This window comes from Lethenteron reissneri, chromosome 46, assembly GCF_015708825.2.
Source record: "Lethenteron reissneri isolate LAM-NWPU_2019-01 chromosome 46, ASM1570882v1, whole genome shotgun sequence".
Classification (NCBI taxonomy): domain Eukaryota; kingdom Metazoa; phylum Chordata; class Hyperoartia; order Petromyzontiformes; family Petromyzontidae; genus Lethenteron; species Lethenteron reissneri.
Window position 1 is genome coordinate 11,656,327 of NC_083824.1, and position 26,824 is coordinate 11,683,150.

The following is a 26,824-nucleotide window of genomic DNA, read 5'->3' on the forward strand; positions in this document are numbered from 1 at the left end:
GGCGTGTCCGTGTGTCCGTGCTGCCCCCCCCGCAGAGCCTGAAGAAGGCGGTGATGCTGGACAGCTCCAATCACCGGCACTGGAGCGCGCTGGGCGTGGTGGCGGCCAGCGAAGGTCCGTGCAGGGGGGGGGGGGGCGGCACCGGTTTTTATTTTTCGGATGAAAGCTCCGTCAACTGAAACATCCATTTAAGGACGGAACGTCTCGTTTGGTACCTGACCAGGGTGTCAAGTGGCACGCGGCAAACATGCAATGACGCATGTACGTGCAACAAACTAAACACGAAAAGCAGATCTAAAGAAATTACTTTTCAATCTAAAATGAGTTTTCAATCTAAACGCTCAACAACGACAGCCGCCATTCGGCACCATGTGGCGTTGATGTCACCACAGCGCTTGTGCCGAAGGCTCGCTGACAAGAGGTCACGGGACAGATTCAGGTGTTATGGGTTAACTGACTGTGATGACTGGCAGATGCACACAAACACAAACCAACACACACATCAACTAACACACACGTAAACTGCGCTTATGCAACACACATCGCTTCCAGTTAAAACGTAGAGGTGAGAACACACGTAATTAAATGGTGCATTCCGTCAGTTGAAGTGTTGCCAAAGTGAGTTTTAATGAGACACCTCGAGGTTCGACAGCGTTGTTCAGTGAGGCTGGGAGATCGTTCCGTGCTGAAGCCGCTCGGCGTGTCGGATCGAGCGTTGCTCCCTGGCGGGTTTTTATTACTCGCGCGGGGGACGGTTTTAGTTGTTGTGATTTGGGCGCCCGAGAGCAAGGTGACGACCGATGGGCTAAAACGATCGTCGGTCGAGTCGAGCGAGGGGGTTAATCGCCGGCGGCTCAACCCGCCGGGCCAGCCGGCGGCACCCGGCTCCGACGGCGGGGCCAGCCGGCCAGCCGGTGGCGATGGCGCGAACGTGCTCAGCTCGGCCTTTGTGAACGTCGCCCGCAGGTGTGAGGAACGAGGCCCTGGCCCAGCACGCCTTCATCAAGTCCATCCAGGCCGAGCAGAACGTACGTCGCTCGCCGCTTGCGTTCCCAGTCCCGGCTCGCTCTCCTCGTGCCCGGCTCTGGCTCGGGCGAGCCGCCGGCTCAAAGCCGCCCTTAACCTGAGCCGGAGCTGACCACTGATATCCTTCACCAAGGCCATCGTAACCATCAAAACCATTATAACCTTCAAAACCATTATAACCTTCATAACCTTGAAACCCATCAGAACCATCAAAACCATAACCATCACAACCATCAAATCCATATCCTTCATAACCTTCAAATCCTTCATTACCATCAAAACCATCATAGCCATCGTGACACGTTGCAATCACTCTGCTTCCTTGGCTCCAGCCGACGATAGTTTTTGTCAGCCCTCCGTCACAAGACCCTGAGTCTCTGTGTGCCCCTGTGTCTCGTTCTGCACGGCCCTTGCCAAGCCCGGGGTTTCCTTGAGCTCACAGTCGACCGGACTTCCAGAAAAACAAACGCCCGTGCTCGTGTTTTTAGACGATAACCCCCTCGGTTTGATTTCCCTGGAGGGCCACGGGTCCCTCGGCACGAGTGAGCGCCGACATCGACGCGGGTCGTCGCCACCGCTTGCCATTTGAACCCTGACTTGTGCCACGCACGCACGTGTATATGTGAGGAGCGGTGGCGCAGCGGTTAGCACGCGCTACGAACCCGGCGACCCAAGATCGATTCCTGCTCGCCACCAACAACTCGTGGCGAATATTTGAACCAGTCCTGGGCTCCCCCTATGTTGATTCGGCCTTAAATGGTGCAGCGTGTTAAACATCAGCGCTGGGGAGACAAATGCGGCCTGACGTGGTGCTGGCCACCCACCCCCTCTTGGTCAGTGCCGGCCTTGATAGGTGCTCGCTAACAGCACTTGCCCAACAGTCTGTTAAAGGCTACACGGGGTGGGGGGGGTTTCATCTTTGTCTTTGTAGAACGTGGTGGCGTGGACTCACCTGGGTGCCCTGTACCTGGGCAAAGGCAGCATGGAGGTACGGTACACGGCGAGGCCACGCTCACTACTACTCCCCTCCACGCACTCTCCTACCTCTCCCTCTCATCTCACTCTACTCCCCTCCACGCACTCTCCTGCCTCTCCCCTCTCATTTCACTCTACTCCCCTCCACGCACTCTCCTACCTCTCCCCTTTCATCTCACTCTACTCCCCTCCACGCACTCTCCTGTCTCTCCCCTCTCATTTCACTCTACTCCCCTCCACGCACTCTCCTACCTCTCCCCTCTCATCTCACTCTACTCTCCTCCACGCACTCTCCTACCTCTCCCCTCTCATCTCACTCTATTCCCCTCCACGCACTCTCCTACCTCTCCCCTCTCATCTCACTCTACTCCCCTCCACGCACTCTCCTACCTCTCCCCTCTCATCTCACTCTATTCCCCTCCACGCACTCTCCTACCTCTCCCCTCTCATCTCACTCTACTCCCCTCCACGCACTCTCCTACCTCTCCCCTCTCATCTCACTCTATTCCCCTCCACGCACTCTCCTACCTCTCCCTCTCATCTCACTCTACTTGTGTGTGAGTTTCCCTGTTGCTGTGCCCCCCCCCAGCTGGCCCACGAGGCGTTCAAGGTGGCACAGTCTTTGGAGCCGTGCTACGTCGCGTCCTGGATCGGCCAGGTGAGCGGAGCACGGGGTGGGGGTGGGGGTGGAGTAACGAGCCGTGCCAACGTCGCCGCCTCCTCTGCCGCCCCTGCTGCAACCTAAACAACAACAACATTTTAACGTGCAGGGTGTTGCAGCCGCTCGTCGTCCGAGTTTAGTTTTCCGTGCTGAGCAGTCCTCCTCTCGAAGCTTGCACCGCGCACCACTGCGGGGGGCGTCTTTGGGCGTTTGAGATGCCCGCGGTCAGTAGTGCGTCATGGTCGGGGGGTCGGCGGCAGCCTGCGGCTCCGAAGCCGTCTCGTAATCACATGGCATTGGAGCTCTTGAAATACTGAGTATATCACAGAATTCTAAAGAAATGGCTTTTGTTCATTTGGTTGCTGACGCCTGGCAATGATGATAACAAGAATCGCGATAACAATTCACGGCGCTCTTGTCAGTCCCACCGCTCATTGCTGGCTCAGCGGGAGGGCAAGCGGCTCGCAATCCGAAGGTCAGAGAGGTCAAATCCTGCTTGGGGGTTGGCTCGTCCCATCAGCTCGATCTCCGGAGTCGATAAAAATAGCACCACTTTGTGGAGAATTCAGAAGCCGGTTGTCCTTGAGCTAGACTTGCCCGCCGTCACATGAACGTGGAATTTCCGCCACTGGTTCTGCGGGGCTGTTGACGGGAGATGGGCAGCGATGCCGCGACGTGGCTCCCGCGAGCGGCAGGAGCTCCCCGTCGACTCTCCTTGTTTTTGTCCTTCCACTGCCATCTCACGACCACCCCCACGCCGCGTCAATCGTGGGGGTTGTTTGACCGTACTTCAGCACGCGAGGTCAGCGCGGTTTGGTGCGGGCGGAGGGCCCAGCAGCACGCGGTTTGCGTGAATCGTGGCGAATCGGCGCGTGCGTCGCGAGCGCCGTGCTTCGGCGGCGTGCGTCGCGAGCGCGGGCCCCCGGTCGTGATGGAGGAGCCGTCGCGCCACTCGCGCCACGCCCTACAAACCGCCGCCGTCTTCCTCGGCAGGCCCTCATCGCCGAGACGATCGGCAGCGACGAGGCCATGGACCTCTTCAGGCACACGACGGAGCTGGGCATGCACGTGCGTAGTGCAGCACGGCGCGCACACGCACACACAGAACCACGTGTACAGGAACACCTCGCTTTACTATCACCACACTTAGGACCCATTATGAATATATTAAAGCACAAAAATAAGTATTTTACAGTAATCACAAAAATAAGCACAGTATGAATACTGTACAAAGAACTATGAACACTGTTATAACAAAAATAACTGTTAATTGTTTGCAGTATAATCACAGAAATAAGAACAGTATTAATATTATATGATTAAAGACAAATATAAGAGATGCTCACTGAACAACTTCTATTCAAAGACTGAACGAAAAAGACGGCACGTGGCGCGAACGTCGTGGAAGGTTTGGGATGAAATCGGACGAAAGAGGAGAGCCGCGTGGACGCAGTTTGAAAAGCGGTGATAGTTGAGAACGGCCGAAAGAGCGAAGCGGCGAAAGTCAAGTGGGCGAGAGTCGAGGTATCGCTGTATCAAAGCAAGCGACCCGAGTTCGATTTCTGCTCACGGTCACCAACACCAGTGATGATTATCTGAACCGGTCCTGGGCCTCCCCTAGGCGGACTCGGCTTTAAACGAGTACCTCATGCGGCGCGTGTAAATATTAGTAATGGGGAGACAAAGGCGACCGGGCGTGCGTGGCGCTGACCGCACCACCCCCTCCGCTTGCCCGACAGTCTTGTTGAAGGCTGCGCGGGCGACCTTTGTCCGTGCGATTGCGCCAGGTGGAGGGAGCGCTGGGCTACGTGCACTGGGTGTGCACCACGCTGCACCAGCAGCAGCCCGGCCGCGGCGGCGCTGCCGCCGCCCCCCCCGTGCCGTACAGCGTGGAGCGCATGGGAGCGGTGCCCAGCGCACACCTGGCTGCCTGCAAGTACATCGGTACGGGGGGCGGGGGGCGAGGGGCAGGGGGGGTGGGGGCCGGGGGGCGGGGGTGCGGCGTCACGTGACCCGTGCTTGCAGTGCGATGGAAACACGACAGAAACAACAACAACAATGAAACTCTTCATGCCTTCTGCTTAACCTGGACAGCCTCACCGAGTGTCGACGCGACCCGACGGCTGTGTTAGTCCGCCTGTAACGGGGCGGCAGTGGGGGAGGGGGGGGGGCGCCTGCGATTACGCGGCCGGTGCGGCCATCGCTCGATGTACGGAACGGACGAGTTGCACGTGAAGTGGAAGTCCGTTTATCTGAGCCCTGTTTCCCATTTGACATCCAGTGTAGAACTGGGGATACGTTCCTACGGAAAAACAATATTTTGGCTCCGAGACCTTCATGAAATCATACTTAGGCATGCAGCAAGCATTATGTAAGCACATATTTTTTTTATTTTTTTATTTTATTAATACATAATAATACTCACAGGAAGCCAGTACAGTGTGAAAAGTGCCACGCAAACCCATCCCTGTCAACCCCTCATCAGTGCCCTACCTTATTAGAGACCAACTCAGACCTTACTGGTCACACCCCGTGACCAATAAGGTATAGACAAAATTTTTTCCCATATTGAAACCGCTGTACTCCGTATGGACCTGAAAACTCAATTTCCCCCGTGTAAGAATACGGGGTAAACCGTGTGGGTTGACAGGCGTGCAAACCAATGGAGTAGCAGCAGCGTGAAGTACACGCTCGGACAAACGACACCGTGCATTGTTCAATCTATTCCCCGAAAAATGTTTTTTTTTATTTAGATAAAACATTTTTACCTAAAGTATATCGAATTAGTTCCCTAATTTATAAGTTGACGTTCTGGCGAAATTCTGTACAATGAGTTTCCGTACAACGAGGTCGGACTGCGCGAGTGGCACTATCGTGCGAGGTTCCATGCCCGCGTTGGGCGTTTGGAGAGCGTCAACTTTGGAGGTGCAAACGAGAGCTGACAAAAAACCACTTTGCACATTTGTAGAAGGCCAGACGGCGTGGCCAGCCAAGCAGCCAAGGGAGAAGGGGGTCGACTTCTCACAGTGAACAACCCCGTGTCTCTTCCCCCCCCATGCCCCCACCCCCCAATGCCCCACTACCCCCCATGCCCCCCCACCCCCCACCATGCCCCCACCCCCCAATGCCCCACTACTCCCCATGCCCCCCCCCCCCCCCCCATGCCCCCACCCCCCCCCCCATGCCCCCCACCCCCCTTGCCCCCCGCCCCCCCATCAGAGAGGCACCCGGAGGATGCCGTGGCGCTCACCATGCTGGGGCTGCTCAGCGAGCACCTGGACCTGCACAGGCAGGCGGTGGACGCCTACCACAGGTACCCGCCCCTCTACCCCCCTACCACAGGTAACCCCGCCCCTCTACCCCCCTACCACACCTCCCTGCCTCTACCCCCCTACCACAGGTACCCGCCCCTCTACCCCCCTACCACCCCTACCTACCTCTACACCCCTACCACACTGACCTGCCTCTACCCCCCTACCACAGCGATTGAATCATTGGGGTTTATTAGTCATAAATCGGCCTTTTGCGACCCCCCACTGCCACTGTGTAGCATATTATTATGTGCCAGGGACTCTATGAGATGATAGGACAATAGTCTGAGTCCATAATTGGCAATAAGTAACGGCAAAGCAGTTATAAGTGACTCGCAGAATTGAGCGCAGTTGCGTATACAGTCCACGACTTCCCTGAAGGCAAACACCTTCAGCGAGCGCGATGCCGATCACACATGGTTCGAATTCGACCCTCGATCGATGGCTGCGCCATCGCCGCACACGCGTCGAATAAAAAGCAAGGGACAAGTCCTTACTTACTCAATGGCTCCGCCATTGAGTGGGCGGCCCGCATTCGGCAGGTCTCGAGTTAACATCCCGTTTGGCAGAGGGGGTTGACTTAACCCATCTTCTTTACCTCCGGGGTCAATAAAATTAGTACCAATTTGTGAGGAAGATCACCAGCGGTTGTCCTATGGATAGACTGGCACCTACCCCAACGATCTGTTACGGCTACACGGGAGATCTTTGTCTTTGTTTTGTCTGCAGGGCTCTGGAGGTCATTAGGTCATCGGGTGAGCAGGAGAAGCTGAACTGGGCTCTGAGAAACTACGGCCGCGCCCTGCAGTGAGTGGGGGCTCCCTCCCCCGCCCCCCCCTCCCCCCGTGGACTCGCGCCCATGGTCACGTCACGACGTCCAGACGGGAGCGAGACGGTCGTGGGAGGGATGCCGGTGATGGCCGCGCTGGCAGCGGCGGCTGGGGGCGGTGTGGGCCGACGGGAGAGTTCACGGAGCGCCGGCCGGAAGGCGGCAACGCGCCCGGGAAGGACGTGCCCCCCCCCCTCCCGCCGTCGGAGACGGAGTGACGGGATGAGCTCGTGCGCAGCAGGAGCCGGGGGGATGTTGTGGGATGTTGTGCGATGTTGTGCGATGTTGTGGGATGTTGTGGGATGTTGTGGGATGTTGTGGAATGTTGTGGGATGTTGTGGGATGTTGTGCGATGTTGTGGGCGATGGGGGGGGGAGCGGTGGCGCGGCGGTTTGCGAGCTGTGCCCACCGAGTTCGATTCCCGCTCACGGTCAATATGAAAACGAAGAAACATCGCCTATTATAGATTTAAGAAAATTATTTTCTCTTTATGGCAATAATACAGTTAAGATGTTCAAACACGAAATAGACAGCGATATTATAAGGCACCAAATCAACATCAGCCACACATGCTCGTGGTAAAACATGCAGACAAACATGCTTCGATAATGTACGCATTGTCCTTGGAACTGATTGGCCTCCTTCCCGTGGCCTGTTCTCACCGGTGCTCGACCAGAGAATGCCAGAAGGCGAACAGCACGAAGATGATGCCAACGCATGAATGGCTCGGGTTGAAGCAGGAAGGTTAAAGCCCTTTCTTCTTCTGTGTTACCATGTCAATATACGTGCAATAAGGGTCCCGGAGATAAAACTGCTTCATCGGTCAGGTTATGTCCGAACCGGTCCTGGGCCTCCCATAAGTCGACTCGGCCTCAAGTGACTTCCTGGTGCGTAAACATCACAACCGGGGAGATGAGGGCAGCCAGGCGCGTGGTGCCGGCGACGCCGCCGCCCCCGCGTGCGCCTTGCTCGCTTATTCGGCGCTTGCCCGAGCAACCCGTTGAAGGTCTACGCGGGGTCCCTCTGTGTTTGTGTGTGCGTGCCGCAGCGCCGCGGGACGCTACGGCGAGGCGGCCGCCACGTTCAGGGCGGCGTCCCCGGCGCCGGCGCACTTCGACGACGCCGCGGGGCTCGCACTGGCGCTCTTCAAGCTGGGCAAGCTGGAGGAGAGCATCGCCGGTAACGCCGATAGCGCCGATAGAGGTGATAGATGTGATAGATGTGATGATAGAGGTAATGATACAGGTGATGATAGAGGTGATGATACAGGTGATGATACAGGTGATGAAAGAGGTGATGATAGAGGTGATGATAGATGTGATGATACAGGTGATGATACAGGTGATGATACAGGTGATGATACAGGTGATGATAGAGGTGATGATAGAGGTGATGATAGAGGTGATGATACAGGTGATGATACAGGTGATGATAGAGGTGATGATAGAGGTGATGATAGAGGTGATGATAGAGGTGATGATAGAGGTGATGCAGGTGATGATAGATGTGATGATAGAGGTGATGATAGAGGTGATGATAGAGGTGATGATAGAGGTGATGATACAGGTGATGATAGAGGTGATGATAGAGGTGATACAGGTGATGATAGATGTGATGATAGAGGTGATGATAGAGGTGATGATAGAGGTGATGATAGAGGTGATGATAGAGGTAATGATAGAGGTGATGATACAGGTGATGATAGAGGTGATGATAGAGGTGATAGATGTGATGATAGAGGTGATGATACAGGTGATAGATAGAGGGATGAAGGTGATAGAGGCGATAGAGGTGATCGAGGCGATGCGTTGCCATGGGGAGGAGGAGCGCGGCGAGCAGTGCTACCCCAAGCCTGGCCCTGCTGGTCGACTTGCGTCTGCAGCGAGCCGCCATTACTCGCTAGCCCCGTTGCTCCGAGCCAGTGACGGGATGACATGCGACGCGTGACAGTGTGACGCGTGACGGTGTGACGCGTGATGGTGTGACGCGTGATGGTGTGTCGCCCGTGCAGCGTACGAGCGAGCTCTGGCCGCCGCGGCTTCCGACGCCGACCGCTCGCTGGTGCTCACGGCGCTCGCGGCCGTGGAGTTCCGGCGCGGCCGCCACGACGCCGCCAAGACGCTGCTCTTCCGCTGGTGAGCACGGGAGCCGTCTGTCTCTCTGTCGGTTTATCTGTCCGTCCACTTGTCTGTTTGTCCGTCTCTGTACATTTATAAAATCTGTCTTGCTGGCTGGCTAAATCTATATGCGTGAATCTGTTAATCCATCTTCTACATTCCCTTCTCTCCTCCCTCGCCTACTTCTCCACTCTCTCTCTCTCCCCTCCTCCCTTTTCACTCCGTCCCCTCCTCCCGGACCGTGCCGCCCGCAGCTCCCTGTCCAAGGAGCCGTGCGAGGAGGGCCTGCTGGCGCTCTGCGCCCTGGGCCTGGCGCTGGGCGACCCCACGCTGTCGGCGGCCGCCCTCTCGGAGCTCGCCAAGCCGCGGGTGTCGGCGGGTCGCGGCGGGGTCGCGCGGGGGGCACGCGGGGGGCGGGGGGCGGCGCGCGCCTCCCGCGTGTCGCTGCTCACAGTCGCCCTGCTGGCGCTGCGGGGCGACGGCGTCGCCGTGCAGCGCCAGGCCTCCAAGGCCGTGCACAGGTAGCCACCCGAGCCACCACCGCCATCCCCACCCCTGCTGCCGCCCCCACTGCTGTCCCTACCTCCGCAACGCATCTTCTGCCTCCCTCGTCCCACCGATGGCCTCTCATTTTACTCCAAGGTGGCTGGGCCTCGTGGTGTTGGCCACCCACCCCCTCGTGTGCCGTTCCGGCCTTCATAGGTGCTCGCTAATAGCACTTGCCCCAACAGTCTGTTAAGGCTATACGGGGGATGTTTGTCTTTGTGTGCGCGCGGATCGCAGGAACCCGGGAGACGCGTCGCTCTGGGAGTTCCTGGCTCGGGTGGTGCCCCAGTTCACCCCAAACAAAGCCAAGGTGGGGTCGCCACCACCACTGTATCAGCAACACCACCACTACCGTATCAGCAACACCACCACTACCTGTCACCAACTACCACCACCACCACGATCACCAACACTCCCACCATTACCACCACCACCGGCCGTGCTCTCGGGAGTGGGACCGGAATCGGAACGAATGAGCGGCGGAGGAGGGAGATGGAGAGGAGGAGGAGAGGTTGGAAAGGGGAGGAGGAAAAAGAAGGGAGGAGGAGACAGAGGGGATGGCGGGTGAGGTCACGCAGTTTGGGAAGAGTCGTGATCAGGGACGATTCACGGGACCCGGGCTCCGTGACGCAGCGCTCCGACCAAGAGACAGCACCGCCATATGCGTACATACGCACGTACGTGTATGTACATGCATACGTACGCATACGTGTGTACGTACACATAGGTGCACGCATACGTACACGTGCGTGTGCATACCCTAATGTTTGCCCAAACGTCCCCACTCCCCATGCTCCGCAGGGAGGAGCCACGGCCGCCCAGGTGGCAACCATTTTGGACTTCTCCGTCGCCAAGGTAACCGCGTGACCTCGTGACCCCTCGCGATCCCACGCCGCCCTTTGCTGCCATTCGACGGTAATGACGTGTCGTCCCCCGTGCGTGTGTGCGTGATGACGTGCCGTCAAGCATGTGCTTGCGTCATGACGTCCCGCGTCCGTGTGTGCGTGCGTCCTGCAGCGGGCGCCCCGCTACCTCGCCGTCAATCTACTGGCGGGGGGCTCCGGCCTGCGGGGGCTCAAGGCCTCGCAGCGGGCCGTGCACCTCTACCCAGGTGAGCGGCGCCCCCACCTCCCCGGTTAGTCCCGGTGACCCGTAGAGGTAAAGGCGTGGCCCCGCGGTAACTTGCCCGCACCGCTGCCGGCGGGGGTCCCCCCCCCCCCACGAAGGGGGAGCCGCGAGGGATTCTCTCACAGATTCGTTAACCGGCCACGTTCACCAAACGGCGGCGGCCGCAGGAAGCCTGCGCTCGTTGAAGCCGCCGCTGAGTCGTTGCCCCTGTGCGGACGGAACCTGCAGACGACGCGGCGAGCTGGGCCTGCGTCCTCGCGGCCAGCCACGCCGACGCGGTGCGGCGCTGGGCGGACGCGACGGCCCCACGGCCGCGCCCGGGCCTCAGTGACGCCGTGCTGGACATCGTCGCCACGCGAGGTGAGCTTCGACGCCGAGAGGCAAAAACGCAACCCAGTACGCGTGCAACAGTCGGGTCAACGTTGCCCCGACGTGGTCGGCGCCTGCCGAGTTAGGTTCTATCGTTTCTTCTCCTCTGCTGCACCCCCCCCCCCACTTCCTCGTGTGGAAGCCTCTCAGGCCTGGCGTGGTGTTGGCCACTTACCACCTCGTGTGCTGTACTTGACCCAAGTCTGTTAAGGGCTATACGGGTGGGGGGCATCTTTGCCTGTGTGTGCGCGTGTGTGCAGTGAACGGCGGTGGCGTGGAGGCCGGGCTGCATGACCTCGGCGGCTGGGTTCACTGCCAGGCGGCCTCAGCCGAACTCTGGGAGGGCCGAAACAAGGCCGCACTCAGAGCCTGCTTCAAGGGCCTCGACTCTGTACGCACACAACACACACAACACACGCAACACAACACACACAACACACACAACACATGCACACACAACGCACACATCCGCACGCACACAACACACGCACACAACACACGCACACAACACACGCACACAACATACACGCACACAACACACACACAACACACGCGCACACAACACACACACAATACCTGAAACACACGCTCACAAAACATGCACACAACACACGCACGCACATAAATTATGCCTCTGAGTCGTCCCTCCTCCCCCCCCCTCCCTCCGAGAGCGAGGAGCGAACGCCGTGGTGGCGGCGGAGCGGCGTGCTCATTATTTATTCATTTAATTCGTGGCGACTTGCTCATCTTCCGCCCCCCCCGCCACCCCCCCCCCCCACCACCACGACGTTGCCCTCTCAGCTGGGCGACGACGACGGGGCGCGATCGACGCTGAGCTTCGTGGCCGCCCTCGTCCGCTTTTGCGAGGCGCTCACCTCGGGCGGTCGGAGTTGGGGGGGCGCGCTGGAGGACCTCCGCTCCGCCACGCTGGACGCCGCCACCCCCTACGCCTGGCAGGTACGAGCGGGGGAGCGGGGGGAGCGGGGGGTGGCGGGGGGGGCCTGCTCGAGGTTGACTCGGCCTTAATTGAGTGCCCGGTGCGGTATGTTAATGCCTGATGCATTAAACATCGGCGCTGAGGGAGACAAAGGCGGCCAGGCGTTGTGCTGGCCACCCACCCCCTGGTGTGCCATGCTGGCCTTACCGGGTGCTCGGGAACAGCATTTTCTCCAACAGTATGTTACAAGCGATACGGGAGATGTTAGTATATTGTGTAAATTGGGGGAGAGGTGGCACGGCAGTTGGCGCACTGCGCTCCGGATGTGGCCACCCGAGTTGGATCTCCATAAAGGCCTAACTATATTGTCATCCAAACTGACAACACAGCCCCTTAAAACATTTGTGATTTAACAAAGCGGCGACGTGGTTTTAATGTGGAGTAGCTCATCGTATAAACGGTAGAGACACAGTTAACGTTGCTTTGGCAATCCATGTTCTCTGTTACCGTGTGGCACACCGGTTCCCATCGCCAAACCACTTCGACTCCAGCAAAGTGATATCGTGACATCGTACAATGTAGTCAGAGTAATGCTGCACCAGTTCGTGGTGTGGTTAGTGGAGTTAAGTGTGTTGAACGCACCGTACGTAGCCAACCATGTTAACTGGCGGTGCGTGCGTGCCACGCAGGCGCTGGCCGGCGTGTACCTGCGCGCCGGGAGGGCGCTCGCCGCCGAGGTTTGCTACCGGCACGGGCTGCAGGTGGCGGCGCGCGTCGGCGACTTCTCGGGGAAGGTCTCCTCCCTGCTGCGCCTCGCTCACCTCGCCGTCGTCATCGTCGCCGTACGGGGGGGAGGGGGCTCGCACGCACGCTGCGTACACCCGCACGCTGCGTGCACACGCACGCTGCGTACACACGCACGCTGCGTACACCCGCATGTACACGATTGTTGCCGTGCTGCGAGTCAATGTACGGTTCTTCCTCGACGCCCCCGGGATCAACGGGGGATCTTTGTCTCTGTGGGTGCCACAGGCCGGGGTGAAGGAGGAGCGCTGGGCGCCGCTGGCGCAGGAGGCACTGGCGACGTTGGCGAAGGCGGCACCGGGGGAGGCGGTGACGCGGCTCCTGCAGGGGGCGCTGCCCTTCTGCATGAACCCCGGGGCAAGGTGGCGCGCGCACGGGGACACATCTTGAAACTGACACACACACTGACACACACACTGACACACACACACACCACTCACTGAGACAACAAAGATCTCCTGCATAGTTTGAACAGACTTTTGGCGCAAGTGCTGTTGGCGAGCACCTATGAAGGCCAGCACAACGCAGGAGGGGGCGGGAGGCGATGTTCACGCACTGCACCATGTACTCGTTTGAGGCTGAGTCGACATAGAGGAGGCTCAAGACCGGTTCAAATATTCGCCACTATTATTGGTCGTGAGAGGGAATCGTAGCACAGTGCGCGACCATTGCACCACACAAACGCACACAAGTGCACACACACACGGGTACACGCCCGCTCACAAACGCACGTACGCGCATTAACAGACGCACGTTTAGCGGACACGCACACGAACGCGCGCACGCTATCAGGTGGGTACGTGAATGGACGGCCGTGACCGGGAACTCCGGTCGCCGGGTTCGTAGTGCGGTGCAGCGCTAACCATTGTGCCACCGCTCCGCGCACATGCATCAGAGCAAAAAACAAGGAAATAGAAATCGGGGTAAAACAACGTGACGTCAGCGCCCCACGCGCCTCCCCCCGTCTCTCGCTCTCGCTCTCTCGCGGCCTCACGCCCTCGCCAGGCCAACGCGCAAGGCCCTGGAGCGAGCGTCGCGCGGCGCCGGCACCGAGGCCTCCATCGCGCGCTGCCTCCTCGTGCGCCATCTGCTGCTCAAGAGCGATGACCACCTCCTGCAGGTACGCGGGGCAAGGACGAAGGGTGGCCTTGACCGGACTCGCGGGGCAAGTGCTGTTTGCGAGTAGCAGCACCTATGAAGGGCGGAACGGCACACGAAGGGGTGGTGTGGTCTGGAGTATTCGTTAAAAGGCTAGGTCGACCTAGGAGGGGGCCCAGGACCGGTTCACATATTCGTCACCGGTGTTGGCCATGAGCAGGAATGGAAGTCGAGTTGCCGGGTTCGTGGTGCATGCAGCACACTAACCACTCTGCCACCGTTCCACACCTGGCATAAACAAGACAAAGATCCCCCATATAGCCTTAACATATTCTTGGGGAAAGTGCTGTTTAGCGAGCACCTATGAATGCCGGCAAGGCACACGAGGGGGCGGGTGGCCAGCACCACGTCCGGCTGCCTTTGTCTCGCCAGTGGCGATGTTGACACACCGCACCAGGTACTCATTTGAGGCTGAGTCGACATAGTGGAGGCCCAGGACTAGTTCAGATAATCGTCACTGGTTTTGGCCGTGAGCGGGAATCGAACTTGGCTTGCCGGGTTCGTAGTGCAGTGCGCTAACCATTACAATACCGCTCAGACACGCTTGCGTATATGTGCGCACCTATGGATGCCGTGCCCTACGCCCATGCGGCGATGGCGGTCACTCTTGACTCCCGCTTGCTGCTGCTGTTGCGATCGCAGATCTTGCTGGAAGACGTGAAGACGTGCGGGGACACGAGGACGCTGGCGCTGCACGCGCGTCTCTCCGCCGGAAGCTAGAGGACCGCCCGCTCACCTGCCCGCCAAATCTCCAACCAACCCCACCCCCCGCCAACCTACTTTCCCACTCGCCTTCCTGCCCCTTGGCCTGTGAACAGGGTCACCGTGCTAACGACCAGCGAGCGATAGCATTGTTTTGCGTAAGAATCAGTGGTTGTGGATACGTGGAAATTACGAGCGAACGATGTGCGCGGTGCACTCTCCTACCTCTCATCTCACTCGCAAACCTCTCCGCCCTCGTCTGCCCGTTCATCTCAAGTCCTCGCTCGAGGCTTTGTGTTGCCCTCGGCTATTCACGGCCTCTTTCTCTCCCAATGAATGCGACCCCTGTCCCTGTGCGGCATCTTTGAGAAGCTGTCGCCATGCGTACCCCATAGACCCGGGCTGCAGGGGGTGGAGGCAGCGCAGTCGTGACACTCTCGCACCTCGCGGCAGAAAGGACCTGGGTTCGACTCCCATCTTGGGCGACTTTCTGTGTTCTCCCCGTGACCCGCGTGGGTTCCCTCCGGGTTTTCTCCCACGGATAGAAAACAACCCACACCCAATGTAACTATTGGGCAAAAACGTCCCGATGTTGAACAATTACCTGCCAATGACTCAACTGAGATCACACAGCAGCAGCAACGCAGCTCCCCTCCCGCAACTGAAAAGAATTCTTGATACTCAGGCCTTTGCTGGGTTTAAAAAAAAAGCGTGAAGGTAATAATATAATACAATATTAATGAAATATAAAAATGCACAATGTCTTGTATTGCATTAAAGCACGGGTCCGGCAATGACCCTTGCTGCCCCTTGCTGTGCATGCTGCCCGTGCTGCCCGTGCTGCCCGCCGGGGCGGGTTGGTGTGGCTGGCGCAGAGCAGCGTTGCCCGCGACGCCCTCTGAACCGCGTTGTGCCTCGGGAGTGAAGCCCACCGATTGCCTTACCGCACCCGCTGTCGCGATGGAATAAACTCAGAGCTGCTCACTCTCAGCCGCCTCTCCGCCTTTATTACAACACCGCAGTCAGTGTGGGGGGGGAGCGGCGGTGCAGTGGTTAGCGCTACGCTGCGCTACGAAACCGGCGACCCGAGTTCGATTCCCGCTCACGGCCAACACCGGTGGATCACGTTTTAGGCCACGGCTCGACAACAGTCACAAGTGTAACAGTTCATCTTGGGTGCACAACGTAAACACAGATACGTGGCCGTGATTGATCACGTTTTTGTACAAAAAAACATCTCCATCGCATCGCGGGCACAAGCAAAACATTTTAAAGTGAAAATTCACCGCGATACAAACTCGCGCACGAACGCATTCATCGCCGAATTGTAAGGCGCACTCTGAAATGTAAAAAACGTAACGATTGGGGAAGGCATTGCTGGGACCTGACATGGAGAGACGAGGCCACTGCAAACAACGTCATCTGCTTAATATTTACATGAATCTCCGGTGCATCTTTACTAATCTCTGCGCAACTGTGCAGCCAATCGGTGTGGACACGGTGGGAGGGGGGGGGTATCTCATAGCTCGTGTTAAACCTCGCAGTGCCACGGGCAAGCGCTGTGGCCAGGAGACACGGGGAGGTGGATCACCGCACACGTGTGGGGGTGTCGAGGGGGAGCCCCATACCCTGAGCTCGCAAGGAGAAGCCGGGGACAGCAATGTGCAGACTAATCTCCATCCCTCCCGTACGGGATACGCCGTGCCCCCCTCGCAGGCGTCGGTTTTCTCCCACGTGTAACACGCGCTGATAAATTGGCTGAAAACATCTTAATGTATAGAGGACCGCAGAGCTTGGGCGATTGTTGGTAGCGCCGGCTCGCCACCCGCCTGCTACATTCTGGCTCTCGTGTCTCTGTGGTTCCTCGGCGATTGTGAGAGATGCGATCCGCATGAGCGGTGGAACCCCGACACTAAATGTAAAACTAAACATCAACATCGTCGTCGTCGGACATGGACGTGCGGCCCAGGAACGGGCGCTTGTCGACGCTCGGCAGGCGTCGGTAGCTCCTGTCGGCAGAGAGCTGTAAAAGTGAACTTCACCGAGTCGTGGGAGAGACCTCGCGCCGGCAACAACAGCGCCGGACAATTTGCCGAGCAGCGGTTGTGCGTACAGACAATCCCCGGGTTGTGGAAGAGCCAACTTACGGACATCCTATAAATCATGTAAAAAAATGTCAATGTGCGGAAATGTTTGCGTGAGCTACGTAAGCTTGAATAGTGCAGCATGGTGAGGTTGCAGAGGAATACCGTGGAGCCAGGTGAAAGGCAGGGCAGCCTTACGAGGCGGGCAGCCTTACGCCTCACTCGAGTGTCACTAGGATTAAGGCAAATGGCATTTTTCTTGATTTTTGGGGAAAATTGTTCAGTTTCCGAGATATGTAAAATGCGGGTTACGGATCGTTCTCGGGAACCTAACCCTTCCGTAACCCGGGGACCGTCTCCTGTATGTTAACATTATTTTGAATTGCGCGTGGCCAAGCGTGCTGATCGGCGTATTGCGTGTGGCCTGCGTGGGAAGAGAAGGCCAACTGCCCTCCAGGGGGCAGCGAGCTACAGCTGCCCTCTCTGGTGGAGGCACTTGCGCCAGCAGTGGCATGAGCAAGCAATTGCAGGGCTGCACCTTTACCTGACACGGAGTATGCGGATACGAGATTATTCATGGCCGGCAACGTTTTGTCTGCGGCGAAAGTCACGAGGTTTGCCGCGAAGTCACTTCGGCGGACCTGTGCGTGTGCGGGGAAACCCCACGAATGTCGTGAAAGGACACGGATAGAATGATCCGAGTGAGATGCTAGAAGAGATGTAGACGAGAGACAGATGCCACCAGACGCAAGATGGAGGTGTAAATAGATCAGGAGCCATCCTGATCGGAGACGGGGCTGTCGTGAGACGAGAGAGGTGTAGATAGAGATGATGGGAATGTGAGGAAAAATAAAGATGAGAGAAGAGAGATTATGGACAGAGATGTGGTGAGACGACGGGAGAGCAAAGGAGATGCGAGGAGGGAGACACCGGCAGGGTCGATTTGGTTCAGCCCTGATCACTCAGGAATCCGAGGCCCCTTTCGCTGCTTGATAGTTAGATTTTGCTTCATTTGATTTTAGTTCGCTGATTACCGCCACTGTCAACGCGATCCCCGTTGTACCCTGATGATTTCTGATGATCCCCGATGATCCCCAGCATGTTCCGGTGATCTCTGGTGATCGCCGGTGATCTCTGGCGCAATCTCCACCATGATTCCCAGTGATCCTCTATGATCCCCGGCATTCCCAGGTAATCCCTGGTGATCGTCCAGCACGATCCTTGGCATGGTCCCAGTGATCTTCTGTGATCCCGGCACGATCCCTGGTGACCGCCAGCACCTCCGTTGATCTCAGGAAATCCCCGGTGCGATCCCCAGCGACCCACCCACCCCATCCCCCGCGTCGGTCACTCGTCCACCATGCGGCGGATGCGCCGCACCTCCCGCGCCACGGACTCGTGTTCAAGCCGCGAGCGAGCGTCGTGCACGGCGCGCAGGGAACTCATGCTGTCGTGCACCGCGGAGAAACCTGCACCACAACACACGGGCACAAAGGGCAAAGGACCCCCGGTGTAGCCTTAACAGGCCGGAACGGCACGCGAGGGGGCGGGTGGCCAGCACCACGCCCTGCCGCCGTTGCTGGCGACCAACATGGTTATTGCCCGGCATTGGGCGCGAACGACCGCGCAACTGCCCGCCTGCGCGTCCGCCCGCGCGTCCGCCCGCGCGTCCGCCCGTGTGTGCGGCGCGCGCACGCACCGGCCTGGTACTCTGCACGCAGGGCGGCGACCTCGTCGTGCCGGCGCTTGTCGTGGCGCGTGACGCGCGCCGCCAGCCGCTCGGCGCTCTGCGCGGCTTGCGCCGACTCGCGCTCCGCGCCCGCGCGCCACTCCTCCAGCCGCTCCAGCCGGGACACCACCTGCTGGAGCTGCAGCTGCAGCCGACGCTCCACCTGCTCCTGCGGCGCGTGGAGGGGCGGTGGTGGGATGAGTGTCGGAGACTGTGCGAGAGTTGCCAGAGCAAACCCGAAGCATCTCTTTTTACGCGCCCTAGGCCAGGTTGTCGGGCAACCGAAATATTTTTTTTCGAATATTTCAAGAGCAGCAGTTGCGTGCAAATACGAGACGGTGGCGGCCCTTGACAAATGACGTCACGAAGCGGTCCTTAAAGAGCCGCACGCGGCTCCGGAGCCGCGGGTTGCCGGCCCCTGCCCTCGGCTGTCGTCGGAACTGCACAGGTTTCATTGCCGAGGTCTCTTATCAGTACTGTGCAGTGTAACGCAGGGAGGTACAATACTGGTGATGGTGTGTTTATGTGTGTGATGGAGGGTGATGGTGGGTGTGGGTGATGGCGAATGGGGTGATGGTATAGCTGTGCTTGGCGGTAGTCCTGGGGAGCGGGAGCAGAACAGTTAGCGCTACGCTGCGCTATGAACCCAGCGGCCCGAGTTCGATTGCCGCTCACGGCCAATACCAGTGACGATTATATATCTGAACCGGTCCTGGGCCTCCGCTAGGTCGATTCAGCCTCAAATGATTACCTGGTACGGTGTGTAAAAACATCGCCACTGGGGAGACAAAGGCGACCGGGCGTGGTGCTGGCCACCCACCCCCTCGTGTGCCACAGTGCCGGCCTTCATAGGCGCTCGCTAACGGCATTTGCCCCAACAGTCTGTTAAGGCTTTACGGGGGATCTTTGTAGCGAAGGTGCGGTGAGCGCTCAGCGCGGGCCGCCGCCCCTCACCGGCCGCTCGCGGACGGCGCCCGCCAGCTGCTGCAGCTGCCGGGCGACGTCGTGCTCCACGCGCTGCCGCTCGTGCTCTCCGTCGTGCTCCGCCACGTTCAGCGCCGCTCGCAGGTCCTCCATCCCGGCCTTCACCCTGACGCACGCACGCACGCCACGCCGCCACGCCGCGGGGTCACTCTGCCACCGCCAAACCAGCAGCGCCTCTGGGGTTGTTGGTTTGCCTGTTCACCTATTTGTCTCTCTCTGTCTCTACGTTCTCCCATTCGTCAATGTTTACATCTGTCCATCCATCCGTTTGACAATTTGACTGTTGTCTATCTATCCGTTTGTTTGTCCATTTGCCCATTTATTCTTCATCTGTCGGTCCGACGGTCAGTTGGTCCATTGGTCCATCAGTCTGCCTGTTCGTCCGTCAGTCCATCAGTCTGCCTGTTCATCCATCGGTCCATCAGTCTATTAGTCTGACTGTTTGTCAGTCCATCAGTCTGCCTGTGTATCTGTCAGTCCATCAGTCTGCCTATTCCTCCATCAGCCCATCAGGCTGCCTGTTCATCCATCAGTCTGCCTGTTCGTCCATCGACCCATCAGTCTGCCTGTTCGTCCGTCAGTCTGTCCGTGGATCTGTTCTTTCTCACCTGGAGTCGAGCATCTCCACCTGGTGTCCGCACTCTCCCTGCAGGAGCCTGAGCCGGGCCTCGTGCTCCGCACTCTCCTTCTCCAGCCGCGCCAGCACCTGCCCCACCTGGCCGGCGCCGCACAGCAGGTGAGCGCGGAGTCATCCCTCCTCCCGCGCTACGGGTAAGCTTGCGGAGTCATCCCGGTCGGGGTTGGGTTAGGGGGGCGAGGGCGGAGCTCACCTGCGCCTCCACCTCGTGCAGCTTGAGGTCGAGCGCGGCACGCGCGGCCGTGAGTTCGCGCGTGATGCCCCCCAGCGAGTCCTGCAGCGTGCGCGATTCCCCCGCGAGGCGCGCGATGCTCGCGTCGCACCTGCAGCAGAGCAGACACCGCCGGCATCGCCGTCGTCGTCAACAACGTCGTCAACAACGTCGTCGTCCCCGTCGATTCGGTCATTATTTATCGCGCCCGTCAAGTCATCGTTGCCACACCTGGCGACCCGGCCACGCAGGTCGCCCACGCCGGTCACGTGGTGCATCTCGAGCGTCTTCACGGCGCTGCTCGTGCCCAGCGCCGTCGAGTCGCGCATGCGCACCTCCGCCTCCAGCACCTGTGGCAGAGAGTGGGGAGCGGACGGTGCTGGGTTACGGCCGTGGCTCGCTTGGTGGGGTTAGCGATGCCGTTCGGTGGCAATGGAGAAAATGCTTTGTTTTTGGGGGGCTCTGTGAAAAGCTCTTATTTAGCCACCCTCCCACCTGACCACCACCCACCATTGGGTAAGTTTCTCCTACCGCCACTCGTGCCAATCAATCAATTGATCAAATTAATTTCTAAAAAGAGCAGTTTGCGAAATGTATCAAAGTGCTTGTGCGCAAAAACATAATCGGATTTTTACATCCAATCATAATTCTAATTCATCATCTTATCCGAAATGAAATGCATTGCTCCGCACCCGGACAGCATTCATCGTGACAATGATAATAGTCATACAAACTCAACGCAGTCATCAGAAACGTGCCTAGAATACAGCGAGGTGGTACATTGGAGACCCCAGGTGATGCACCTGCCAGTCGTCTCAATCAGTCAACCCATGGCATCTGTCCTGTGACCTCCTCCTGCCAGCGAATCTTCCACACTTCACGTGATGGCTATTAAGTGCCCCTCGGCTGGCACAAATGCTGTGGTCATGCCACTGCCACTTAGTTGTGAATGGCAGCTGCTGCTGCTGCTATTCATGCACACGTGATTGCCCGTGCTTCTGCGTACACGCGGACAGATAAAGAGGCCTACGCGTGCATGCGTGACTGTGGGAGATGGCGATGCCTCGGGGAGGCCGTCATTCAACAGTGACTGCTGATGATGAGGCGTGCGTGCGTGCGCCGTCGCGCCAGGACGCGCCTCCACTTCACGTCCCAGCCGGTGGACGATGAGCGCGATGCTGCGGATGTGTTCTTCCAACATGCGCCGCGCCTCCCTCTCCCGCTCCCAGCCGGCGCCCGACGACGCCGCCGCCGCCTGTCCCGGGGCCCAGGGCCCCCCGGTGCGCAGGCTCAGCGCCACCTCGTCCCGGATGCGCAGCGCCTGCTCCAGCAGGGCGCCCAGCGTCTTCTCCTGCTGCGCCACGCGCCCCTCCAGCACCTCGACGCGCCCCACCGGCGCCACCAGCGCCATCGGCAGGGCGGGCAGGCGCGACGAGGAGTGGGGCGGCTGTGGAGAACGCTGCTCGCGTCTCGACGGCCCCTGCTGGCCGGACGACGGCCGTGACCTGCGGAGGGGTCACGGGGGGACAACGGGCGATGAGGAGGCAGGGGAGCGGAGGTGGTGTGGGGGGAGGGCAGGGGGGTCAGAGTTCGTAGTTGATCTTTGGGTGTGGACACGTAATGATCTGGACAAATTACTGTTGTGGGACGCTCCGCTGCCCTACACAGCCAAAGGAATTAAATGGTCACATGGTGTACAAGCGTTAGGGAGGTCGGCTCAAGTGTCAGAGTGCCAAGCCAGCACCGTTAAGACGTTGGGTTGGCGAGGTAGCCAGGTGGATGGAGGTTGGCGAGTGGAGTTGGGCCGGTGGGGGTGACTGGGTGGAGGTGGCCGGGTGGAAGGGGCCAGGTAGATGTGGCCGTTTGGAGATAGCTGGGTGGAGGTGGCCGGGTGGAGGTGGCCGGGTGGAGGTGGCCGGGTGGAGGTGGCTGGGTGGAGGTGGCCGGGTCTCTCTTTGCAGTGGGGTGCTCGTCACTAACCTGTCGGCAACGGGGATGACGGGGAATCTGTGGCTGAATTCCGTCATTTTGCTCGGAAAGACCTGTACAGAGACAAAGAACCGCCGTATAGCCACAGAAGTAACGTGATTTACCGGAGGCTTGAGCTGGTTTTAGAGAGAGAGATATTATAGATGACAGATGCACAGACGCTCGCGTGCGGACGCGCGCTGCATGGTGACATCCGACACCGGACCCTCGAGAACGAACACTGAGATTGGCGGAACGTGACGCTGAATCCCCTAAATTATGCAATATCTGAATGCGCCAGTACAATCCTAAGCTCCTCCACAGGACCCATACATTGCAAGATATCAGAGGCCTCTCTTAGTAAGATATGAGAAGCCTCATTTAGTAGGATATCAGAGGCATCACTTATTAAGGCATCATAAACCTCACCTGGTAAGATATCAGATGTCTCGCTTAGATATCAGAAGCCTCACCTCTTAAGGCATCATAAACCTCACTTGGTAAGATATTAGAAGCCTCAGGAGTATATTAACATTTTAATCACTAAGCTCCTTGTGAAATGTCACTGGGCAGGTTTCACAATTCAAGAGTGGACTCTGTGGGAGGAAAGGGGTAGAACATTTACAAGTGATCGGTAACGCATTACACATTCCAAAACTGTGAGTCTGTGATTTTAAATATTTACTTTTTCTTTTTCTGTGGAACAATGCGTGACCTCTAACAAACCCTTCAACTGCTGCACTCAGGCGTGGGGTTGAACAACCCCACAAAACCGAAAGGTGTATGGGCAGTGGTTTTTATCCAGCAGTGGGTTGATGGCCAGTGCTGTACATACAGCCCACACGTTGCCTCGACAACGCCATGAGCCAACACAAGGTCCACCTTCGGGAACTTACAGTTGTATCAGGGGCGCCACGGTGGCCAGGAGATGTCTACTACCTCGCCAGGTCGTGGGCTCGATGCCGACCCTGACGCCTGCTGCTGCTGCTGCATATTCCGAGTGTCTCTCTCTCTCTCCCCGTGGTCGCGTGGATTTTTGTCCGGGTCCTCCGGTTTTCTCTCCACATTTAGAATGAACACCACGCGTTTAGAGTAGTTGGCTGCTAGACATTTCCACGTCATGATAAGCCACTTCGCTGAGCTCTCATTTGTGGCCAGGTCGCTTCTGAAAAAAGATCTGTACAGCTCAGTGGGCCCTACCCGGTCAAATGAAAATTAGTTTATATATTCTTTCCCTTCGTCGTGACTTTACCGAAAGAACCAAGAATATGAATCCCTGCAGTCACGAAAGCTTTAAATCAAAAAATAGTTTAGTTAAATAATAATAATTAAATCACGGTCGCAGACCGCTGCACGAACCAAAACACATTGCGACCAGTAACAAACAGCACCGCTGAAGGCGCCACGACGGACGAGAATGAAACATTTGGGCGAGTTGACACGAATCTTCGCAGCAGCAGCAGCAGGAGGCCGAGGCACGAAGTCGACTCTAAGAAAGTGAACTCATCTTGGGAAGGGTGAAAAAGCGCGGCAGCCCCAGCGCTTTCTCTCTCTCTGTTTACCTCTCGTCATGCCGACAGCGAGACCCGCCTTGCGTTCTAAGGTGGCGACGAGGAGGAGGATGAGGAAGAGGATGAGGAGGATGAGGAGGGAGACTTACCTCGCCACGCTGGCGCCAGCTGCTCCGTTCGCCCACGACGCAGGCGGCTCCCGGTCGAGGCGCGGGGTTTGTTTACCGCCGTTCCCCGGGCGACCGGGCGGGCGGCAGCACAAGGCAGGCGGGGGGGGGGGCTGCCGGCAGGGGGGGGGCTGCCGGCAGTGGGGGGGGGGGCTGCCGGCAGGGGGGGGGGGGCTGCCGGCAGGGGGGGGGCGCTGCCGGCAGGGGGGGGGGCTGCCGGCAGGGGGGGGGGGGCTGCCGGCAGTGGGGGGGGGGGGGGCTGCCGGCAGGGGGGGGGGGGGCTGCCGGCAGGGGGGGGGCGCTGCCGGCAGGGGGGGGGCTGCCGGCAGGGGGGGGGGGCTGCCGGCAGTGGGGGGGGGGGGCTGCCGGCAGGGGGGGGAGGCTGCCGGCAGGGGGGGGGGCGCTGCCGGCAGGGGGGGGGCTGCCGGCAGTGGGGGGGGGGGCTGCCGGCAGGGGGGGGGGCTGCCGGCAGGGGGGGGGCTGCCGGCAGGGGGGGGGGCTGCCGGCAGTGGGGGGGGGGGGCTGCCGGCAGGGGGGGGGGGCTGCCGGCAGGGGGGGGGGGCTGCCGGCAGGGGGGGGCGCTGCCGGCAGGGGGGGGGGCTGCCGGCAGGGGGGGGGGGCCGCCAGACGTGGCGTGTGGGGGGAGGGGGCACAGGCGGCAGGGCGGTGGTGGTGGTGGCATAGCCAAAGACACGTGGTTCGCGTGTGGGGGGAGCGGTGGTGCAGCGGTTAGCGCGCTGCGCTACGAACCCGGCGACCGGCAGTGCCCGCGGCCAACACCGTCTGAACCGGTCCCGGTCCCGGTCCCTGCAAGAGCCTCAACATGAGTAGCCCCGGTGCGGTGTCGTAAAAAAAGCCGCGCCACTGGGGAGACAAAGGCGGCCGGGCCTGGTTGTTGCTGGCCAACACCACCCCCGTTCCCAAGACGTCCAATGGTGTCCTTCACTCAATTGGGATCGCGCATCGCAGCGGCAACACCGCCGCCTTGCGGCTACAACCCGGCACGGACCCTGCTGACGAACAATGGAGAGACATCACGGTCCATTGGGGCACATTGACATTTATTGTGTTATTGGGCGTAACAATTCAAATCTTGACCAATTGTGTCACCCGTTTGTTGTCTATGTTTTCGTGTGTATATGGGTACTACTCTAAGATGTTCTCCGTTGGCTGGCTCCAGCAGCCACCGCGTGCCACAAGCAGCTTCTGTTTGGCCGCATCGAGGGGGCTCAACGGGCACGGGCTGGAGAAGAGATGGAGCTGATGCGGTACGGGAGGACGTGGAGCTGAGTGGACTTGCCGGTGTCAAGATCGGCCTCTGTGGAGGAAGCTTGTGAAGGACGCTACTAGGGTAGTGCCAGGCTAGGTGCACAGTGAGGCTACTGTGCAGTTGGAGGCAGTCGCCCTCCAGCAACAACGGAGGGCAGAGGAGCGACGCTCACAACAACGAGCGGAGCGCCGGGCAGATAAAATTGGCACATTTAGGGGGTTCAGCCATCTCAGTCGGCCAACCCATGGCACCTGCTGGGTCTGTCCCGAGACCTCCTGCCGGCAGCCAGCCTTCGACACTTCACTTTCACGTGGGCCTCAAAGTGCACCTAGCCTGGCACAGGCGCCGTTGGTGACCTCACCGCCACTTCGTGGCGAATGGCCACGTGTTGGTATTGGGAGACAAAGGCGGCCGGGCGTGGTTGCTGGCCTTCATAGGTAGCTACTCGCAAACAGCACTTTTCCCCCAGTAGTCTGTTAAGGCTGCAGTACGGGGGGATGATGAATCTGCCGGTCAAATCATTCAGGCAACCTCGGGGGTCTGGTCCCGTGACCTGAAAGCAGCGAGAGCCTTCGACAAAGTGCACCTAGCCTGGCACAGGCGGCGCTAGTGACGTCACCGTCACTTCGTGTCGGTGTTATTGGTGGCACGGGGGGGACTCCATTCCAGAGTGGATGGAACGCGCCCGATGGGAGATCTTACTGAACACACCATTTGGTGATGTACAATTAATAATGAAAAAAACCACTCAACACATTTGTCAATAGTAACACTGTGTAATAAGCGACGTTTCGGACAATGACCCTTCTTCACAGCCAAATGAATGGCTATGAACAAGGGCCATACGCAGAATGTTTCTGCTTTTACAAAGGGGCCATGAATGTGTTGATGTGCTATGAAGGGCAATTGCCCGAAACGTTGCCTGTTGAATCGTGTTCCCCCACTTACGGCCACGTTTTCATTGGCGAGTTCCTAGCGGTGCATGCGCATTCGGCAAGCGACATCGCGATACAGTGGGCGGGGCGGGGCGCCACTCAACGCGCGATGCATATCCAGTCGTCGACGCACGCTCCGAAGGCGCTGAGGAGGGGGGAGGGTGAAAATCCGTCCCAAATCTCGCGAGACGCGGCCGGACCCGCGCGCGCTCAGATGAATGCGGAGGTCGGCAAACGAGATCTCGCGAGACTTTGCGCGGTGGCGCCCCCTCCCCACCCCGTACGGTGGTGACGCTGGCGATGGTGGTGGTGGTGGTGATGGTGCGAGTCTAAGTGGCGGCGGTGGTTAGCGGTGGGTTAGCGGCGTTCTGCCCGGACATCGTCGGCGTTCGCCATGAAGCTGCACCAGGTGCTCACGGGCGCCGTGAACCCCGGGGAGAACACCTTCTCCGTGGGGCTCCTGGACGGCGCTGCGTTCACGGTGAGGCCTGAGGCACCTTGGCCCATTGGGAACCTGGGGTACATCAAACGCACAAATAACACTCCACCAACTACACTAACTAGCGTAACTACACTAACTCGTGTAACTACACTAACTCGTGTGGCTGCCTTGGCTCGGCTACAACACTCACTGGCAGGGCATTGCCACGGGTCCGTTGGTCATGTCGCCGTGCTTGACTGTCGTGTTGTAGTCAAAGTCGCGGTGGTTCGGCGGGAGGGAAACGTAACATTGACGAGTGTAACTTCATTAACTTACCTTGACTA

The 26,824-nt window shown here is 58.9% G+C and overlaps 3 protein-coding genes across 3 annotated transcripts in view; 2 read left to right on the forward strand and 1 right to left on the reverse strand.

Annotated features, from left to right (window-relative positions):
- SKIC3 (SKI3 subunit of superkiller complex) overlaps nt 1-15,710 on the forward strand; it is a 35,676-nt gene extending 19,966 nt beyond the window's left edge. Inside the window, 21 exon segments of the mRNA XM_061570628.1 lie at nt 36-114; nt 967-1,028; nt 1,958-2,014; nt 2,591-2,659; nt 3,656-3,730; nt 4,450-4,606; nt 5,882-5,975; nt 6,703-6,780; nt 7,851-7,981; nt 8,814-8,937; nt 9,174-9,440; nt 9,703-9,775; nt 10,267-10,320; nt 10,483-10,576; nt 10,822-10,953; nt 11,223-11,353; nt 11,764-11,919; nt 12,589-12,741; nt 12,932-13,065; nt 13,709-13,823; nt 14,504-15,710. Coding sequence (XP_061426612.1) covers nt 36-114; nt 967-1,028; nt 1,958-2,014; nt 2,591-2,659; nt 3,656-3,730; nt 4,450-4,606; nt 5,882-5,975; nt 6,703-6,780; nt 7,851-7,981; nt 8,814-8,937; nt 9,174-9,440; nt 9,703-9,775; nt 10,267-10,320; nt 10,483-10,576; nt 10,822-10,953; nt 11,223-11,353; nt 11,764-11,919; nt 12,589-12,741; nt 12,932-13,065; nt 13,709-13,823; nt 14,504-14,581 — 2,313 coding nt within the window. The 3' untranslated portion in view covers nt 14,582-15,710.
- A 2,272-nt stretch (nt 15,711-17,982) lies between these two features.
- FAM81B (family with sequence similarity 81 member B) lies at nt 17,983-23,908 on the reverse strand. The gene is made up of 9 exons (XM_061570741.1): nt 23,837-23,908; nt 22,189-22,250; nt 21,347-21,713; nt 20,440-20,558; nt 20,191-20,320; nt 19,969-20,075; nt 19,331-19,466; nt 18,347-18,545; nt 17,983-18,116 (listed from the first exon to the last, which is right to left on the reverse strand). Exons 2-9 carry the CDS (start codon nt 22,233-22,235, stop codon nt 17,995-17,997), a joined length of 1,227 nt encoding a protein of 408 aa, XP_061426725.1. The 5' UTR covers nt 22,236-22,250; nt 23,837-23,908; the 3' UTR covers nt 17,983-17,994.
- Nucleotides 23,909-26,303: 2,395 nt separating this feature from the next.
- The window catches only part of LOC133354168 (dmX-like protein 2), a 63,385-nt gene continuing 62,864 nt past the window's right edge, over nt 26,304-26,824 (forward strand). The window contains 1 exon segment of the mRNA XM_061570795.1: nt 26,304-26,540. Coding sequence (XP_061426779.1) covers nt 26,454-26,540 — 87 coding nt within the window. The 5' untranslated portion in view covers nt 26,304-26,453.

What these genes read in the sequence shown, in the direction of transcription:
- FAM81B (XM_061570741.1), bottom strand. Translation starts at nt 22,235, where the DNA reads ATGACGGAATTCAGCCACAGATTCCCCGTCATCCCCGTTGCCGACAG. An exon ending in GGCTGGGACGTGAAGTGGAG is followed by an intron (nt 20,559 to 21,346) that starts GCGCGTCCTGGC and finishes TCTCTGCCACAG; the next exon opens with GTGCTGGAGGCGGAGGTGCG. An exon ending in GCGCCGTCCGCGAGCGGCCG is followed by an intron (nt 18,546 to 19,330) that starts GTGAGGGGCGGC and finishes CACGCGCCGCAG; the next exon opens with GAGCAGGTGGAGCGTCGGCT.